This window comes from Ovis canadensis, chromosome 2 (assembly GCF_042477335.2).
Source record: "Ovis canadensis isolate MfBH-ARS-UI-01 breed Bighorn chromosome 2, ARS-UI_OviCan_v2, whole genome shotgun sequence".
NCBI classification, from domain to species: Eukaryota; Metazoa; Chordata; class Mammalia; order Artiodactyla; family Bovidae; genus Ovis; species Ovis canadensis.
In genome coordinates, this window is record NC_091246.1 from 88,132,335 (window position 1) to 88,152,657 (window position 20,323).

Genomic DNA, 20,323 nt, shown 5'->3' on the forward strand with positions numbered 1-20,323 from the left:
GAGTAACTGCACAATAGGTACCAAGTTTTCTTTTGAGGTAATAAAAATATGCAGAATTAGCTAGTGGTAATGGTTGCACACCTTTGCAAATTTACTAAATGCCACTGAGTTGGACACTTTGCAATGACCAAAATGCTATATGCATTTCACCACAAAATATAACTGGGAAAAAAAATCATGAAAGAATATGTAAGAACTATTATTATAGTGAGAAATATTGAGAGGCAAATTTAAAAGAGAAAAAAAGTAAAAAACCAACCTGGAAGTGAAGCAGGATACTGTAAAAGAATGCTCCTCGCATATGCTTCCTCTGAGGCAGGATCAAACGAAAGTGGAGACATAGGCGGTAAAAGATCCACAGCCTCAAAACAAAGAATTTGTTATTTTGAAATATACACACTTTACTCAGTACCATAATAACAATACTAAATTAACCTATGAAAGGATGATTTCTTTTTCCCATAATAAAGATAGAATTGCCAAACAAATTATATAACTGTTTTAAACTAAAGAATACAATATTAGAAGACTACTTTGTCCTCCAACTATGCCTCAAATGTAAAAGAACCTAACATAAAGAGAAATATCTCATTTTCTTTTTAACACAATCCATTGAATCTAAAAATATTAACCATATCATAACAACACCTTGATGAACATTCTAATGTGTATTTAGAAAAATCACAGAAACCAAAATATTTGAAATGTAGGCTCAGATGAAAAGATGACAAGCATATACACATACAGCATTTCTAAGTCACTTGTTACATGATAAATCAAGAGATTACAAGAGATTAAACTATTCTCCAAAAGGCAAGTCAATATTACTTACTGGAGTAGAACTCTTAACTATACTGAAAGGAGATAAGCCAAGAAACTCTTTCCACTTTTTATGCCATTCTTCTTGTTTTTCAGCAATAGAATGTCTTATAGTTTTGAGAGCTTCTGTTATTTTATACCTACAATGGAATAAAAAATAACTTCATTCAAAACATGAATATATAAAAAGAAGGACTAGGAAAAAGTACTGAAATAAGAATTTGTGGTGTATCTGGGAAACCTCTGTAACTTCTCAGTTTTGCTGTGAGCCTTAAACTCTTCTTTAAAAACCTCAATTTAAAAAATTTAACAGCCAATTTTAAAAATTGAAAAAAAATGAACAAAAATAAAAAAGAATACACAGGGCATTCCAGGTGACACAGTGATAAAGAATCCACCTGATAATCCAAGAGGCACAAGAGACACAGGTTTGATCCCTGGGTCAGGATGATCCCGGGGAGTAAGAAAGGGCAACCTGCTCCACTAATCTTGTCTGGGAAATCCCAAGAACAGAGGAGCCTGGTGGGCTACAGTCCATGGGATGGCAAAAGAATCGGACACAACTTAGTGACTAAATACCATGCCACCACCACAAAAGAAAGCTAGAGAAAAGCTTAAATTATTTCATTAAGAACTATCACTCAGGACAAGTAATATACACCAGACAAAAGAAAACATTAATTTTTCTTTCTACTTCATGTGTCTCTCTAGGAGTTGACGACATATGGTTTTTGAGTACCAGTAAAATTTTCACATTTGTTTGCCAAAGCTACAGAGGTGTTAACTAGAGTTGTACTGAGAAATTATCAAAACCATCCTACTCTTCCCCAAATGAAATAACAGAAGATCTTCATAGTGTACCTCATATGCTTCAGATCTGACAGTCTTTCTCTCTGAAATCTGGTCTCTTTTTCAAGGAAGTGAAGGTCTATTGTCAGTCTTGCTTGGTCAGTCTGACAACATTCATATTTCATTACTTTTAAGACTTCATTTAATAACCAAAAAACTGTTAAGATGTTCAATTTTCCAGCCTCATAAATATTTCCTATGTGCAACTAAATTCAGAAAGGAAAAAAAGTGGTGAACTATATATTCTTAAGATAATAGAATGCTATAAGAACATATTTATGTCTCTCACTAATATATAAAAAGGCTACAAGAGTGGGAAAAAAAAGCTACACAAAAATAAAATTATGTAAATAATTCTGATCCAAAGGAAACTACTGTGGAAGAATTAACACACCATGTTACATTTTTGTATCATGTAAAACAAGTTGAAAACTAGAATAAAATAAATGCAAAGAAATGGAAAGCAAAATAAAGATTGAGGAGAAAGATCAGGCTTCGATAAAGATCATGAATTCATTTTTTAAAAACAGTTGCAAATTGAATGGCCCCTAAAGACTGATTCCAAACTTACACATTTTTATTTGGCCTGTACAGTTCCAAAGTTTTAAAATCATGTGAATTAGTTACCAATATTTTTTAAAAAGATTTCATCATTTCCTGGTGCTTCCCTGGTGGCTCAATGGTTAAGAATCCGCTTGCCAATGCAAGAGACATGGGTTTGATCCCTGGGTCGGGAAGATCCCCTGGAGAAGGAAATGACAACCCACTCTGGTATAACTGCCTGGAGAACCCCATGGACAGAGTTGCTTGGTGGGCTACAGTCCATGGGGTTGCAAAAGAGCCAGACATGACTTAGCAACTATGCAACAACATTTTTTACTTTATCCCTATTGTTACACACAATTAGTATACTTAATTTATATGACATTACCTGCCTAACTCCTATAGAAACTTGTGTTTACAGATCCTAATTTTTTATGTACTCTGAATTTGAAGTGCGTGACATGTTACCCATTAACGTTCTTCAGGGTCACAATATTTTATCTTTATATCCCCTTATTGTTGTTTAATCGCTAAGTTATGCCCAACTCTTTGCAGCCCCATGGACTGTAGCCTGCCAGGCTCCTCTGTCAAGGGGATTTCCCATGCAAGAATATCGGAGTGGGTTGCCATTTCCTTTTCCAGGGGATCTTCCCAATCCAGGGATCAAACCCAAGTCTTCTGCATTGGCAGGAGGGTTCTTTACCACTGAGTCACCTGGGAAGTATATCCCCTACATGACAATAAAGTCAATGCTTAATATATTTTAATTTACTAAGAAAAAAAAAAAGTAGTGATTCAGATGTAAATGTCCTATAAGCAAGTGGAAAAATTTGATACAGTTTGCACTGAAGGGGAGAGACTGGAAATAACAATTTGGTAATATTATTGTACAGGAGGCTGATGAGACCATGGAACTGGGTAAGAATGTACAGATAATTTATAACATGAGGAAGAAACGAGACCATTAAAGGAATAATAGGGAACACATTCACTTAAGAGAGAAAAAGGAACCAACGGAAAAATGGAAACAGTAGTCTGAAACACCACAGGAGGGCAAAGACACTGAGATCACAAAAGCTAAAAGAAAAGACTTTAAAATAATCGAGTCAAGATCAAAGAAAAACAAGAAAACGGAGAGTTTATAAAAAGAAATTTTTTAAAAAGAAACTTAGCTATCAGAGATCATTATTGCTCTCTTTGAGAATTTATAAAGAATTAGGTACCATATCATCTTCCTATTAAGTACCTCCTACTCTCTACACTGTATGATGTAGCACCATAAAAGGTATAGACAATTAATAAAAGTTGACAGATATAAATATACACACCCTTAACAATACCCCTCGTTATGAAAGATTCACCAGATACACACACTAAAGTAAATTCTGAAGACAGTAGAAAGAGATTGTAAGAAAAACAATATATAATACATAAAATAATTAAGTAAAAGGAGTTTTCACAAAAGCTTCCTTAATTATCAAATGCTTACCTGACACATTTGTTTCTCAATTTTATCAAGTAAGAGGCTCGGAATATTGATAGCAATGTTAGTTCCATCTAAAGTATAATTGTTATCAAGACTAAGGACTGAACTAACAACTTCTCTCTCTTTTTCCAAAAATATAAGTGTTTCATTCACTGAAGTCCACAAAGACCGAACCTTTGAAAACATAAACAAATATTAAAGTCTACATATAATCAGTCTATACATACATTAAAGAAATGTAAAACACAAATACATGCCCTTTCCCAGGAACAAATGAAATATTCCTGGAATGGCTTCTGATAAAACAAATTAACTACTTTAACAGTCTAAAAGCACTGATACTACTTTCAACAGCACTTTAAAGAATTTCTCAGGAGAATCTAGACCATTATGATTTGCAAAACATACCTAAGAAACTTTACATTCTCAAGATGCAATTAGCATTTCCTGTATTCTGATACGCCATCAATCTAAAGGAGATTTTTTTCATGAGGAATAAAAGATTTTCAGGAGAAAAAAGAAAACACCATATATCAACTTTTAAGAGTCACTCAAGTTTCAAAGAGTTAAAATGTCAAAAACTATGTATTAACTTATGTTTATTAATTATACGAATGTTCATAGCACTCATTTGTAATAGTCAAAAACTGTAATGAATCCAAAGAATTACCTTGAGTAAAAAGAGTATATTTTGCTATACTCATAAAATAGAATATTAGACAGCAATGAGAATGAACACATACAAGAGCATGGATAAAACAGCATTAAGTGAAAGAAGCTGAATACAAAAGAATATATTTTATACACGCCCATTTATGGGTCAAACAGGCAAAACTAATCTTTAGTGTAAGAACTGAGGATAGTGTTTATTCTTAGAAGGAAACAGCCATGAGTGAAAGGGGGTTCAATGCTCCTGGGGTGATGGTAACATTCTGTTCCTTAAGTTAAATGCTGGTTACATGGATGTGTTCACTTTGTGAAATTTTGTCAAGCTACATACAATGATTTTTGCATGTTTTTGCACGTATGTCATAATGCCTCAAAAGAATTTACAAAAGTAGAGAGAAGGAAAGAAAATATAACTGTATTTGTGTTAATGTCTGTGTCTTCTCACAGCACAAAGAAAAGTTGTCCCACAAAGGAAGTCTCATTGGCTGGCCATCTAGACATCTCATAGGATGGCATTTCCTTGGTGAATGTACAAAGATCTAGGATCTGGGTCTCAGATTTTTCAAGTCTAGAAATTTTATCTTGTCAGTGGCTCAAAGTTGACTCAGGGAAACTAAATATTACCTAAACTCAGGAGAGGTAGCTGTGAGCTTCTCTGGTGGTCCCATGGCTAAGACTCTGCACTCCCAACACAGGAGGTCCAGGTTCGATCCCTGGTCAGGGAGCTAGATATCATAAGCCACAACTGAAGATTTTATATTCCACAACTAAGACAAATAAATATATAATATTTTTTGCTATGAAAACTCTTAATGGATTTCATACCAACCTAACCTATTAAGCTTACAATCAAAGATACTACATTCAACAACAGGAATACTCATATTCACTGAACTAGAAGCTCCATAAAGGAAGTGACTCTGCTTCTTTTCTTCAATGCTCTAGTCCATAATATATAGAAGACTGTCTAGCAAGTGATCGATAAATAGTCAATGAATTAATGAATAATTATTTCCTGTCGTTGTTTAGTCACTAAGTTGTGTCTGACTCTGCAATTCCATGGACTGCAGCACACCAGGCTTCCCTGTCCTTCACTATCGCCTGGAGTTTCCTCGGATTCATGTCCATTGAGTCAGAGATGCCACCCCATTCTCCTTTTGCCATCAATCTTTCCCAGCATCAGGGTCTTTTCCAATGAGTCGGCTCTTTGCATTAGGGGGTCAAATTACTGGAGTTTCAGCCTCAGTCCTTCCAATGAATATACAGAGTTGATTTCCCTTAGGATTGACTAACTTGATCTCCTGCAGTCCAAGGGACTCTCAAGTGTCTTCTCCAACACCACAGTTCAAAAGCATCAATTCTTCAGCACTCAGCCTTCTTTATACTCCAACTCTCACATCCATACATGACTACTGGAAAAACCACAGCTTTGACTATCCACACCTGTGTTGGCAAAGTAATGTCTCTGATTTTTAATACACTGTCCAGGTTTATCATAGCTTTTCTTCCAAGAAGCAAGTGTCTTTTAATTTCATGGCTGCAGTCACCATCTGCAGTGATTTTGGAGCCCAAGAAAATAAAATCTGACACTGCTTCCACTTTTCCCCCTTCTATTTGCCATAAAATGATGGGGCCAGATTCATGATCCTGAGGAGGGCACTCACCTTTTCCAATGACAAACTGCTAAAAAGTCAAATCAGTACTCCAAAGCAGCTTGGTGACCACAGAATAAGAACAAAGAGCTTAAGAGAGATTTCATCCAAATACAAAGACCTAAGAAACTCTCCTACCCCACATTTGTTAAAGCCAACCTCTGAAAGCCTCAGATCATCTATATCTGCCAGATTCCTCATGCCAGTCTCAATGTGACTTCTCATTTTTCTTCTAAACTTACCACTATCCTCCTTCAAATCATGTATTTTTTTGCTTAGATAAATATCACTGATTAACTTACAATCAAACTGAACTTTCCTTGCTAGAGTGAAAGATTTTAAATTAACCAAATTTAAAACTGTGTTGTATATGTTTAGTGTGATTGATTATAAGCTAATTTTTCCTATTATATTCAAGTGTCTGAAAGGCACCTGTTGATACTTTTATGTCCATACAACTTATGAATTAAAAAAATGTATAACACTGTTACAAAAAGAAACATACATGAGTTCAGTTAAGTCAGTAAACATTGCATATCACAAAAGAAAGATTAAATTTCTCCCTTCAAAAGTTGTCTCACCTTTTGAATTTTCTCTTGTATATTACTTTGGTCATCACAGGGTTCCATTCTAGTTAAAAATTAAATAATCTCATTAGCCAATTTTAAAAAAATGGTAACTTACCATCTAAAGAGCTAATTAATCTGTAATTAATCTGTAAACCCACCCACTAACAACCATTCTTATCAAAAGCAAAAATAAAACTCAACCTCAAAGCTACCATAATTTATGAGAAAATTATGGAATTTTCTAATTCCTAGTCCTAGACTAGGAATCTGTTTTTGTCTTATTATCAACTAGGTATTGAAGTGTTATTTTAACTAATCTCATTGTTTGTTTTTTAACCTATAACATGCAGGAGGTTAAACTAATACTTCAGGCAACTTTCAGCTCTAGAAGTCACTTACTTTTTTATTTGGTTTTGCAGTCCCATATATTCTGATCTCAAATTTCGTACCTGTTTAACTGATAATCTGCAACAAAAACATACAAAATGACAGCTATAATTCTACTACAACAGTATAGACCACTTTGATATTTACTCCCATTTCATATCTTTACTCAAGGCCTCTAAGGGCTACTCTTCCAAACATACCAGTAGCTAGCCTTGAAGGGCTCCCTTTAAGAATTACAAGAGTGATGTAACATATAGGCAGGACTACTGAGATAAACCAGAACTTCTTGGTTCATAAACTCTGACTTTAGGTAAAAATGCTGGAGGTCAGACTACCCTGCTCTCTTATCCTTACCTCACATTCTTAGGGGATAAATTCAAATGTTACCTAAGGCAGGCAACATTGCAGTTTTAAAGAGATTTTAAAGGATTTTGTAGCTTTCATAATAGATAAGACAGCATTTAAAAAGCTATCTTACTACAGTTGTTTATAATTATTAAAAATCAGACATAATCTATGTCTTGGGAGTAAGAACCTTGCCTCTTTGTTTAATGCTGTAGGATCAGTGTATAACCAATATCTGGCACACAAAGGTACAAATTTTTAAAAAATGTGCTGAATAGATGAATGTAAATAAATATAAGACAATATAAAACAGCTAAAGAAACCAACATACCTTCTCAACAGATGCTAAGTAGACATTAAAAGTAACACATTAAAGCAATATGGAAAAATTTATAGAATAAAATATCAAGAGAAAAAAGGATACAAAATAGAATGAGCACTGTAATTACAGCTTAAAATTTTATTTTCATGTTTAAAAGAAAAAATACCTGAATAAACTGAATTTTTGAACAAAATTGATATCCTCCTTTTCTCTAAACTTTCATTTACAGCATGCCTAAAGTTTTAAAGTACTTTATTCAGAAGTGATCAGGCTTTAAAATGGAAAAATAAAAGGTAACTGCCAAGGGGTTTTGAGGTATTCATGAATTACTGCCACCGAAGGGATACTGATGACATTTGTTCAAAAAGAAAGGAATTTTCATTTTCTAACTATCAAAGTATTACTTACTGTGCATTTTCTTGATATTTTTGGGTAACACAATCTTCTCTTTGCAAAACTTGTAAAAATCTATTACGTGCTACAAGGCATCTGGCAAGGCATATGTGCAAATCTTGTGGTTTTACATTAAATGTCTCTGTAAAACGTATAGAAGAATCTACATGGAAGATAAAATATAGAAAACTTAGACTTGTGCTATGCTGGGCTTAGTTGCTCAGTCATGTCCAACTCTGTAACCCATGGACTGTAGCTCCTCTGTCCATGGGGATTCTCCATGCAAGAATATTCAAGTGGGTTGCCATGCCTTCCTCCAGGGGATCTTCCCAACCCAGGGATCGAACCCAGGTCTCCAACATTACAGGCAGATTCTTCACCGTCTGAGCCACAAGGAAAGCCCAAACTTAGACTTACAAGCTAATAAATATAAAAAATGTGAGACTGTTGAGAAATTAACAACCTCACTTAACTAACAACTCCTTAAAAGCTGGTATGACAATACACACAAAGGTACAACTCATTTCAATAAAAGCAAGATGACCTGGTTTTTAAAGAAGTCAACTAAAAAAGGATTGGAGACTTCCCAGATGGTACAGTGGTAAAGAATCCGCCTGCCAATGCACAAGATATAAGAGAGAAGGATTCGATCCCTGGGTCAGGAAGATCACCTGGAGTAGGAAATGGCAACCCACTCCAGTATTCTTGCCTGGAAAATTCCATGGAGAGAAAGAGCCTAGCAGACTATGGTCCATGGGGTCGCAAAGAGTATGACATAACTAAATGACTGAACATACATAAAAAAGGATTATCTGAAGTTGAGTTATTTTACAAAACTAAAAATTTTTAGAATCCATCTGCCCAAAATAATTATTATCACAGCACAAAACATCCATGAACAAATACACTATTACACATAAGCAACTTCTTAACACACCTTTTAACAACAAAGGAAGAAAATAAGAAGGGATGAGGTGAGATCACATCACCTTCATTGCTGCCATCAGCCTACTTTTCTTCCTAGTAAGACCAACAGGATAAGACAACCAAATAAAACCAATCTCCATTTCTCAAGTAATTCTTGGTTATGTTACTAATCATCAAAGCAGATCCTGAGAAAAATCCATCCAATCATTTTAGAGTCTGGGTTTTCACGTGCAATAAAATGTAATAAATCCTACTTTAAGATGGCTAATACAATAAAGATAGATATGCTGGAAAACAACGGCCTCACACCATACTTAACATGACAAATCCAGGTGCTAGATCACCCACAAAAAAAGAATCAAAAGTTCTAAATATTTAACAGGAGATGAGTTTATTGGATATAGAAGTCATCCATAAACTGAATATGGTAAATGAAACTGCTTTAAATAAGCAATCAGATAACCCATGCCTAAAAGCTTTTTGTACAATAAACTCTTGCCAAATCCAAATACACATGATTCATATAAAACAGTTTGGGTTACATGTAACTAAAATGGATCATCTAATAGAAAAACTGGTTAAGTGCTCATGCCACATTAAATTTAAAATATACAAATACTATAAAATGAGATCACACGTACATGTTTTAAAAAACCATGCAGAGAAGATAAACTAGAAAAAAGGTACTGTACATATATATATATACACAAATACACATACGCACAAACACAATATATACTTTGAACACACACAAAATGATATACATATAAAGTTTGTCATTGTACCATTGTTTTTATAGCAAAATATTGGGGGGGGGGGGAAGCCAAATGTCTGTCAGAACAAATGTGTGATTAAATACACTATGACACACCCATTCAAATACCCAGTTCCAAAGAGAGAAAAAGAATAAGATCTATGAACTGATATGTGATGATCTCCAATATACACTGTTACATAAAAAACACAAGACTGAAAACCGTCACCATTTAGGGTTTAAAAAGAATATATACATATTTGCCAGAATTACTGACTCCAATGGCTGCTTCTGAAAAGGGAATCCAGGTAACCTAGATTATAGATAGCACCGCTATAGATATCACTAGACAGAAGTGGAAGACACTTTTCACTTTCTAAATTTTGAATCATGAGAATGTATTACTCAAAATAATTAAAATGTACAATATGACACTAAAAAAAAAAAACAAACAACAACAACAACAAAACACCTAAAAGAAATAAAAATGTCAGCAGTGGTTATCTCTAGAAACTGGAAGATGGGATTGTTCTGCACCAACGTTTTCATCTTTTTCCTCCCATGTTTTATGAGCACAACTCAAACAGAGCAGCATATTTAATAAGCTACAAATGGCATTAAGTCTTAGCATCAAAATCAGTATTTTGTTTCTAAGATTTAGCAATTAGATCAAATCCCTTTAAAACACAATTTCAAACCAAAATATTCCAACACATTGCCAGTAGTCAAACTAAATCTCTAACAAATTCAATACAACATTTAATACAATGTATTATAGGCAAACTATAACCTGTAGGTCTGCTACAGCTGCTAAGTTGCTTCAGTTGTGTCCGACTCTGTGTGACCCCATAGACAGCAGCCCACCAGGCTCTGCCGTCCCTGGGATTCTCCAGGCAAGAACACTGGAGTGGGTTGCCATTTCCTTCTCCAATGCATGAAAGTGAAAAGTGAAAGTGAAGTCGCTTAGTCGCTGCGACTTCTTTGCTACCACGCTCCTCTGTCCATGGGATTTTCCAGGCAAGAGTACTGGAGTGGGGTGCCATTGCCTTCTACAAACCTGTAGGTCTAACCTGGCCCATTTTTGCAAGGTCAGCAAACTAGGCCTGCTTTCTACATTTTTCAGGCGCTGTATTACAAAAAAAATTTTTTTTAATTCACAGAAAAGTGTATGTGACAGAGACTCTTATGTGGTCCACAAAGTGTAAAACATTCACTGTCAGATCTCACATAGAAAATGTTCCCCAACCCTGTATTAGAACATAATAATCCTCATTGCTACTTATATTCATTATGACAGGATTTCAAACTGCAATTCCAATAAAACATTAACTATTTGCCTGTTGAGATAAAATAATATCTTTATCTTATTTTATTAAACTCTCTTGATGGGAGAACATAGGCAAAACACTCTCAGACATAAATCACAGCAGGATCCTCTATGATCCACCTCCCAGAATACTGGAAATAAAAGCAAAACTAAACAAATGGGATCTAATTAAAATTAAAAGCTTCTGCACAACAAAGGAAACTATAAGCAAGGTGAAAAGACAGCCTTCAGAATGGGAGAAAATAATAGCAAATGAAGCAACTGACAAACAACTAATCGCAAAAATATACAAGCAACTTATGCAGCTCAACTCCAGAAAAATAAACGACCCAATCAAAAAATGGGCCAAAGAACTAAATAGACATTTCTCCAAAGAAGACATACGGATGGCTAACAAACACATGAAAAGATGCTCAACATCACTCATTATTAGAGAAATGCAAATCAAAACCACAATGAGGTACCACTTCACACCAGTCAGAATGTCTGCGATCCAAAAATCTGCAAGCAATAAATGCTGGAGAGGGTGTGGAGAAAAGGGAACCCTCCTACACTGTTGGTGGGAATGCAAACTAGTACAGCCACTATGGAGAACAGTGTGGAGATTCCTTAAAAAATTGCAAATAGAACTACCTTATGACCCAGCAATCCCACTGCTGGGCATACACACCAAGGAAACCAGACTGGAAAGAGACACATGTACCCCAATGTTCATCGCAGCACTGTTTATAATAGCCAGAACATGGAAACAACCTAGATGTCCATCAGCAGATGAATGGATAAGAAAGCTGTGGTACATATACACAATGGAGTATTACTCAGCCGTTAAAAAGAATTCATTTGAATCAGTTCTGATGAGATGGATGAAACTGGAGCCGATTATACAGAGTGAAGTAAGCCAGAAAGAAAAACACCAATACAGTATACTAACACATATATATGGAATTTAGGAAGATGGCAATGACGACCCTGTATGCAAGACAGGAAAAAAGACACAGATGTGTATAATGGACTTTTGGACTCAGAGGGACAGGGAGAGGGTGGGATGATTTGGGAGAATGGCATTCTAACATGTATACTATCATGTAAGAATTGAATCGCCAGTCTGTGTCTGACGCAGGATACAGCATGCTTGGGGCTGGTGCATGGGGATGACCCAGAGAGATGTTATGGGGAGGGAGGTTGGAGGGGGGTTCATGTTTGGGAACGCATGTAAGAATTAAAGATTTTAAAATTTAAAAAATAAAAAACTAAAAATAATAATAATAATAATAAAATAATTTTTTTAAAAAGAAAAAAATAATAATAATAAACTCTCTTGATGATTTACAAATTATAAGAAATAATAAAAACCAAGAATCAAAGAGAAAAAAAAAATCTTACCATAAGTTTAACTTACTTTTAGAATGGGTTTTTATATATTTTACTGCAACAAATCTTGCAAAGTGATACATTACATGAATAAACTTAGGACCAACCGGAAATAGAAATAGTGAACCAACAACTTGAGGAAAGCTACTTCCACATTCGGCCTATGATAAAAAGAAACAAGATAATTTGAAGACATTACCAATGATAACCTTTATATTTACATCATACTGTTTTTGAAGCACAACAGGATTTATCAGAATTACTACATTTGAACCACAAGTTAAATTCTTGAATCCTTCTAAGCTCTTGGTAGGCTCAGTCACAAAAAGTAATTAAAAATTAAAGTCACAATTATTGATACTACTTGGGGACACAAGCTAAAATAATCTAGAGTCAAAATTATTTCTTTAAACAAAAACTGTTATATAAATTCCTAGGAACTCAAAAACCTATTTCCAAGGCACTTAGTCAAAAAACTGGTTTCCCAGAAACAGAGTCCCAATCAAAACCACCAGAAAGTATTATTCTGATATTTCTTATTTATACTGTTAGCATAAAAGCATTAAGAAGCTGTCACCTTTAAAAAAATAAATGTACCTCAATAAAGCCAGACAAAAAATTTCAGTTTTCAACTGCTCAAAAGTTTTAGAGAGAGAATACTTACAGAAATCTTTTTCAACCATTCACAGAAAAGTTTTCGGAATTCAACATCACGTTTTTGATCAAATGGAGGCCAACAATGTCTTTAAAACAAAAATAAAAATTAGAATTATGAACAAAAAAACAAACTCAGCAAAACTTTAAAATATCAAATTTATCTCCTAGCTCAGCTGATAAAGAATCTGTCTACAATGCAGGAGACCCTGGTTTGATTCCTGGGTCAGAAGATCCGCTGAAAAAGGGATAGGCTACCCACTCTAGTATTCTTGGGCTTCCTTGGTGGCTCAGCTGGTAAAGAATCCACCTGCAACGTGGGAGACCTGGGTTTGATCCCTGGATTGGGAAGATCCCCTGGAGAAGGGAATGGCTACCCACTTCAGTATTCTTGCCTGGAGAATTCCATGGACGACAGTCCATGGGTTGCAAAGAGTCAGACACCACTGAGTGACTTTCACTCACTAGAAACATTATTGCTAAATCAAGGCTAAGTTGGGAAAAACTCAACATTCAGAAAACAAAGATCATGGCATCCGGTCTCACCACTTCATGGCAAATAGATGGGGAAACAATGGAAACAGTGACAGACTTTATTTTCTTGGGCTCCAAATCACTGCAGATAGTTACTACAGCCATGAAATTAAAAGACACTGCTCCTTGGAAGAAAAGCTATGACCAACCTAGACAGCATATTAAATAGCAGAGACATTACTTTGCCAACAAATGGCCATCCAGTCAAAGCTATGGTTTTTCCAATAGTCATGTATGGATGTGAGAGTTGGACTATAAAGAAAGTTGAGTGCCAAAGAATTGATGCTTTTGAACTGTGGTGTTGGAGAAGACTCTTGAGAGTCCCTTGGACTGCAAGGAAATCAAACCAGTCAATCCTAAAGGAAATCAGTCCTGAATATTCATTGGAAGGACTGATGCTGAAGCTGCAACTCCTATACTTTGGCCACCTGATGCAAAGAACTGACTCACTGGAAAAGACCCTGATGCTGGGAAAGATTGAAGGCAGGAGGAGAAGGGGACGACAGAGGACAAGATAGTTGGATGGCATCACTGACTCGATGGACATGAGTTTGAGCAGGCTCTGGGAGTTGGTGATGGACAGGGAAGCCTGGCATGCTGTATTCCATGGGGTCATAAAGAGTCAGACACGATTGCATGACTGAAATGAACTGAAGGCTAACATTCATAAATTTCAACTAAAGAGAGACTACCCTGTAAGAAATTAGGGCTTTTTCCTTATAAACATCTATAGGGTTAAACTCTGTTTAGTGTGAATAATCAATGAATACATAGGGATGAATATAGGAATGAATCACTATTAAAATTACTGAAAATCAGTTAAAGAAGACAACATGCTCAATGAATTTACTAGGCTAACATATAAAGATGGTGTTAATAAATTAGTATGTTAAGCCCGGGGCAAAAGAGAGAAACATAAATGGTTACATATGAAAAGCACAAGAAGAATGGCCTAAGAGATTATGACCCCCAGGGATAACCCATATCACAGTCAATAGGTGCTACTGTTCTGTGGACAAACAAGATATAAAATTATTAAAAATTCAGTTTTAGTAAAGAATAATGGATTTTAAAATTTGCCTTTTGTTTCCCACTGATAATCAGTTTTATCTAAATTTTTATTCTGAGGCATAATTATTTGCTGAGGGCCCCATATTTTTCATATTTCTATAGCGTAACATACCTTGTGTATTCACAGAAAAAAAATTAAGTATGCATAGAAAACAGTTTAAAAGGCTGGAATAACAACAGTGATATTTTCTAGCGGGGTTTAAGAATGATTTTTACTTCTTTAACTTTTTCTGTATTTGCTGAATTGGTTTAAATAAACTCTATTTTGTTTATAATAAGGAAAAAATTCCAAAAATCTATTTTTATCTGAGCAGGGGAAGCCCTATAACTTAGTGATGCCTGAATGCCTGCTAAGTTGCTTCAGTTGTGTCTGACTGTTTACAACCCTCTGGACTATAGCCCGCCAGGCTCCTCTGTCCATGGATTCTCCAGGCAAGAATACTGGAGTGGGCTGCCATGCCCTCCTCCAGGGGATCTTCTCAACCCAGGAATTGAATCCCTGTCTCCTGTATTGCAGTCAGATTCTTTACTGCTGAACCACCAGGGAAGCCCATAATATAGTGATAGGGATTTCCAAAATATGCTTCAAATATACTTGTTCTCTTGGTCACTCAAAACTTTAACTGAAGGCAAGACTATTAAATTATCATAAATAAAAACAATGGACTTACTATTTAAGATAATGATGACACAACATAAATATTAAAACAAATTTGAACTTTTTTATGACAGATGAAACCCAAATCACCTACAAAATAACTTGGAATCAAGGTTAGTGATTATTCACATTTTTACCTCTGCTTATACTATTTAATATACAACAGTATAGGACAATAGGCTAAACTTAATAGGAATGATCTTTGTCTATAGCACTTGATACTTCTATATATTATGACAAAAATAATAATGATTTACAGAGATTTTAGGAAATAAAAACAGACAAAACAAATAATATTGCCTATAAAAAAAAGGGTAAAGAGGTAATTAACAAAAATCAAAACAAAATTAAGTGCATGGCTAGAATCAATTAACTATTCTAATAATTAAGACTGTGAAGAAGTTAGGAATTATATATGTATAAAATAAAATCCATATACTTATGAAATCTACCATGAATTCAAGTACTGAAAAAAAGGACTCAGATTAATAAAGGTTAAGTACTAAATCTGTAAGACTCAAACCTAATATTTATAACATACATTCAAAATAATAGTTGAAAGCCAAAGTTGAAATTCTCGCTATATCAAGTCATAATCCCTTTTTTAAGTCCCTTACAAAAATAAAATAACTTTTACTCACTTGAAGACTTCTTTGGTGAGAGACTTGTCAAGTGTTTGAAACAAAAAATAAGAAACTATGTGAAAGGCATCACGGTTCAGCTTGTCAAACATGTTCCTATGGTTTAAAAGGAAATAAAGACAGGAAGAGGTTAAAAAAAGAAAAGGTTAATAAAACAGTATCACAAAAAGCTGTGTAAGAGTTTGATACAGATTAGTAGTTTTCATTCTGTTTAAGAGGTCAAAACAAATTAATTTTTCTATTTCATGTATGCATTTATAACCAATTAAGTAACACATGCAAGTTTTTATATTTTGGTTCTGAAAATATAGATCAAATAGAAAACTGGTAGAACTTTATTTCAATGAACACATTCTACAAAAAGAAAAGGAAAGTCTAATTAGGTAAAGAGAAAACCATGGCTAAGATAAGTGATGATGTGATACCAACCAACATTTTCTGACAATAAAAGACTTAAAATTTATTGACTGTATTGGTCAGGTATTATTTTAACTAAGCCTTTGACAAGCAGTAACTCAGCTGATCTCCACCAGTCATATGAAGTTAGTGACTGTACTTGCAGCTTTAACATGAAGTATTTTATTTAATCTCAACATTAGAAAGTAGTTTGATTTTCCTCATAATACAGATGACATGACAAATAGATCTAAGTACCTCTGTGAACACATAAAGCTATTTTCCTGAAATAAACTTTCTGAGTTGGAAAAACATTAACATTAAAATTCCCACGCTTAACTTTTTGTCAAATAACTCTTATCCTTGGAATGTTTCTATTCCTCAAAAAAAAAATACAAATAAAGTTCCTACCTCCTTACCATCTCTCAAACCTGTTATTTTTTTTTTTCACATAGTACCCTGTTCTCTTCAACACTTCTAATTTTAAAAAGGATAACCTTTAAAGAAAGGTTTGCTCACCCACTAGACTAAAATTTTATAAGGGAAAAGTTTATGTTTGCTCTGTTCACCACTGTATACCCAGGTCCAACACTGTGTTCAATTAATATCTGTTGAGTAAAAAGTGAATGAATCACCTTTTCTTTCCATTCCCACTGCCTTCTGTAGTTTAGGTCCACCTAACTGCAAAGCCTTGATTCTCCCTCTAATCCATTCTCTGTAATACAACCAGCATGATTTTTCCAAAATGCAAATCTCTGGGGCAAATATCTAGGAATGGAATTACTTGATCATATGTTAAGTGCACATTTAACTTTACAAGCAAAGTGACTATACAATTACATGCTCACAGAAACTAGAAACACATAAAATTTTGCACCAACATATATAAGTAAATGTGGGACTTCCCTAATGGTCCAGTGGTTATGACTCTGCACCCCACTGCACAGGGTGTGAGTTCAATCCCTGGCCAGGAAACTAAGATCTCTGCATGCTGCATGATACACACAGCACAGCCTCTGTGTGTGTGTGTGTGTGCGCGCGCGCGCATATTAAAAAGCAAATACATTATTTTGCCAACAAAGTTCCGTCTAGTCAAAGCTACAGGTTTTTCCAGCAGTCATGTATGAATGTGAGAGTTGGACTATAAAGAAAGCTAAGCAGCAAAGAATTGATGCTTTTGAACTGTGGTGTTGGAGAAGACTCTTGAGAGTCCCTTGGATGGCATGGAGATCAAACCAGTCAATCCTAAAGGAAATCAGTCCTGAATATTCATTGAAAGGACTGATACTAAAGCTGAAACTCCAATACTCTGGCCACCTGATACGAAGATCTGACCCTGATGCTGGGAAAGACTGAAGGCAGGAGGAGAAGAGGACGAGAGAGGATGAGATGGCTGGATGGCATCACTGACTCAATGGACATGAGTTTGAGCAAGTTCCAGGAGTTGGTGATGGATAGGGAAGCCTGGCGTGCTACAGTCCATGGGGTCACAAAGAGTTAAACATGACTGAGTGACTGGACTGAAGTAAACTTATGTGTGCGCGTATGTGTGTGTGAATCAACTAAGTGAATCAAATTTTTTTTTTAAAGCAAATTTGATGCCATATTCATGCTTAAAGAATTTTAAAGGGGATGTCTGTTTCAAAAGAGTAGATCCCTTCCACTAACCAACTAAGATGACTCTAAAGACATGGTGGGGGAGGTGGGGGGTGGAAATCTATGACAATGTAAAAAAAAAAAAAAAATCACTGAACCAAAACTTGACTGATTTTAGTTAATTTTGAAAGGCAGAAAGCAGACTGCAATTGTACAAACCAGAGCAGAGAAAAAACTAAGATTGCCAAAACAATAGAGATGATACACTGACAACGGGAATCATTCTCAGTGGAGGCCTCAAGATTTAAACTTCTCTGTCATACTTTGGGGCATCAAATCATGTAACATAAATGGAACATTTATTAATACAGAATCATAACTTGATAAATGCTACCCACTGGTTGTCAATTTTTAGGCTAGACAAAGCATTTCTATATATAAATAGTAGTAACTTCTAAACAAATAGTTCCCAAGCAAAACTTATTATAATTATAGCTCTAACCTTTGACAGCAGGTGCTCACTTGTGTCCCACCAACTGGAGCCCTGCCAGCTCTTCTGGCCACGGGATTCTCCAGGCAAGAAGGCTGGAGTGGGTTGCCATTTCCTCCTCCAGGGGATCTTTCCCACCCAGGGTTCCAACCAGCGTATCTTACATTGGCAGGCAGATTCTTTACCACTGAGCCACCAGGGAAGCCCTACACCCATATTACTGATGAGGAAACTAAGGCACAGAGAGGTTAGGAGTCTCTAAGTCTTGACACTAAAACAATTTTAATACAGCTGAAAAAGTCAAGAAAAGGGAGAAGGCAAAAGAGGGTAGTAACTAATTTTCGTATAAAGAAAAGGCTACCTTCACTGTGAAATTACTTAGCGGGAAATCAAGAGATACTTTTAAGATTAATACATCAAGAAATAGAGGACTAAGCACATTATTTAAATACTGTCACAAGAAGGATGGAAATAACATAATTACAAATGTCAAGAAGATTGAGAACAGGATCTCAAATTTTCGTTGGCCTTCAGTGGGGAAGATAATACTGTGTAAAGTTGCTAAGACACAGAAATATAAAAAAAGTTTCTTTTTATAATGAGACTGTAACATTTATAGCAGAGTAGGAAGGAGCTTTTACTTTTCACCTTAGTACCACTCTCCACTGGTTTTTTGCTAACTGTGGCATCAGTTCAGTTCAGTCGCTCAGTCGTGTCCGACTCTTTGCGACCCCATGAATCGCAGCACGCCAGGCCTCTCTGTCCATCACCAACTCCTGGAGTTCACTCAAACTCACGTCCATCGAGTCCGTGATGCCATCCAGCCATCTCATCCTCTGTCGTCCCCTTCTCCTCCTGCCCCCAATCCCCCCCCCCCCACGCCCTCGCCCAGCATCAGTCTTTTCCAGTGAGTCAACTCTTCGCATGAGGTGGCCAACGTACTGGAGTTTCAGCTTTAGCATCATTCTGTGGAATGCTTCAGTCTAATAAGCAAAAAGTATAAACTAAAGAGCAACTACTTTAACAGCCCCCCTTGAGTCCTAACGGCGTTTCTATACAATGGAAGGCGGTGGCTCTCCGTTACCAAATCGCCCCCTCCCTTGACTTCACAGACCAACCAGCTTCACGACCAAACCAGGACTAAGCCCCCACCTCCAGTTTCGCCCCAACTGCAGACTCGACTTCCTACAAAGCGCTCCCAGCTAGGTTCCATAACGGACAGTCTCTGCCACCAGGTCAGCTGCCGCTAGGAGCAAAGGCTTTGTAGCCAGCGCCGCACCACGGTAACCGACTACCTAATTATCAACCCGCCGGTCCGCAACAGGGCGGGCTGCACCAACGTAACCAGTCTCAGACACCCCCGCCGCCAGCCCAGTCCTCCTTACACTCCGAAGTGCGTGTGTGACACGGTATTTCCGCAGGCTATGGTCGCCAGACAAGGCTCGAAGCCGAGCGCCTGCAGGTACATCCACAGACGCTCCTTTTCGAAAGAAGTGACCCAGGCCGATCTCATCTTCGCCGTAGGCAGGGCCCGGCAAAGGAAGAAAGCACAGGCTCCAAGGACTGAGAGGGCCCCTCAGGCTTCTTTCCTAAGGGCAGCCTAAGGTGGCGGCGGCCCCTCCACTGCCAACACTTGAACCTCTCTCGTTCGGAGCCATTTCGCCTCAAATGGCCTCAAGTAGCCTGAAATTCTAAAGTCTCAGGAAAATAGAACCTCTAACTGTAGCACCGCACAGCGGCCAGAGCGAAGACACAACAAACCCAGCGTCCCGCGCTTCCGGAAGACGCCGCCCGGCTCCCGGCGGAGGACGGGCTCCCTAGGAGGATTATATCTCCCGCCATGCAATGCGCCCTCCCCTTGGTCTTTTCC

The 20,323-nt window shown here is 36.5% G+C and overlaps 1 protein-coding gene across 1 annotated transcript in view; it reads right to left on the reverse strand.

Moving 5' to 3' along the window:
- Positions 1 to 20,323, reverse strand: part of HAUS6 (HAUS augmin like complex subunit 6) — a 38,934-nt gene extending 18,611 nt beyond the window's left edge. The window contains exons 1-11 of the mRNA XM_069576638.1: positions 19,839 to 20,323; positions 15,972 to 16,067; positions 13,078 to 13,156; positions 12,442 to 12,574; positions 8,050 to 8,197; positions 6,987 to 7,052; positions 6,600 to 6,648; positions 3,701 to 3,871; positions 1,681 to 1,874; positions 833 to 959; positions 260 to 362 (exon numbers count right to left, since the gene is read on the reverse strand). Of these exons, the coding sequence (XP_069432739.1) occupies positions 260 to 362; positions 833 to 959; positions 1,681 to 1,874; positions 3,701 to 3,871; positions 6,600 to 6,648; positions 6,987 to 7,052; positions 8,050 to 8,197; positions 12,442 to 12,574; positions 13,078 to 13,156; positions 15,972 to 16,067; positions 19,839 to 19,966 (1,294 nt within the window). The 5' untranslated portion in view covers positions 19,967 to 20,323. The remainder of the gene's footprint in view (positions 1 to 259; positions 363 to 832; positions 960 to 1,680; positions 1,875 to 3,700; positions 3,872 to 6,599; positions 6,649 to 6,986; positions 7,053 to 8,049; positions 8,198 to 12,441; positions 12,575 to 13,077; positions 13,157 to 15,971; positions 16,068 to 19,838) is intronic.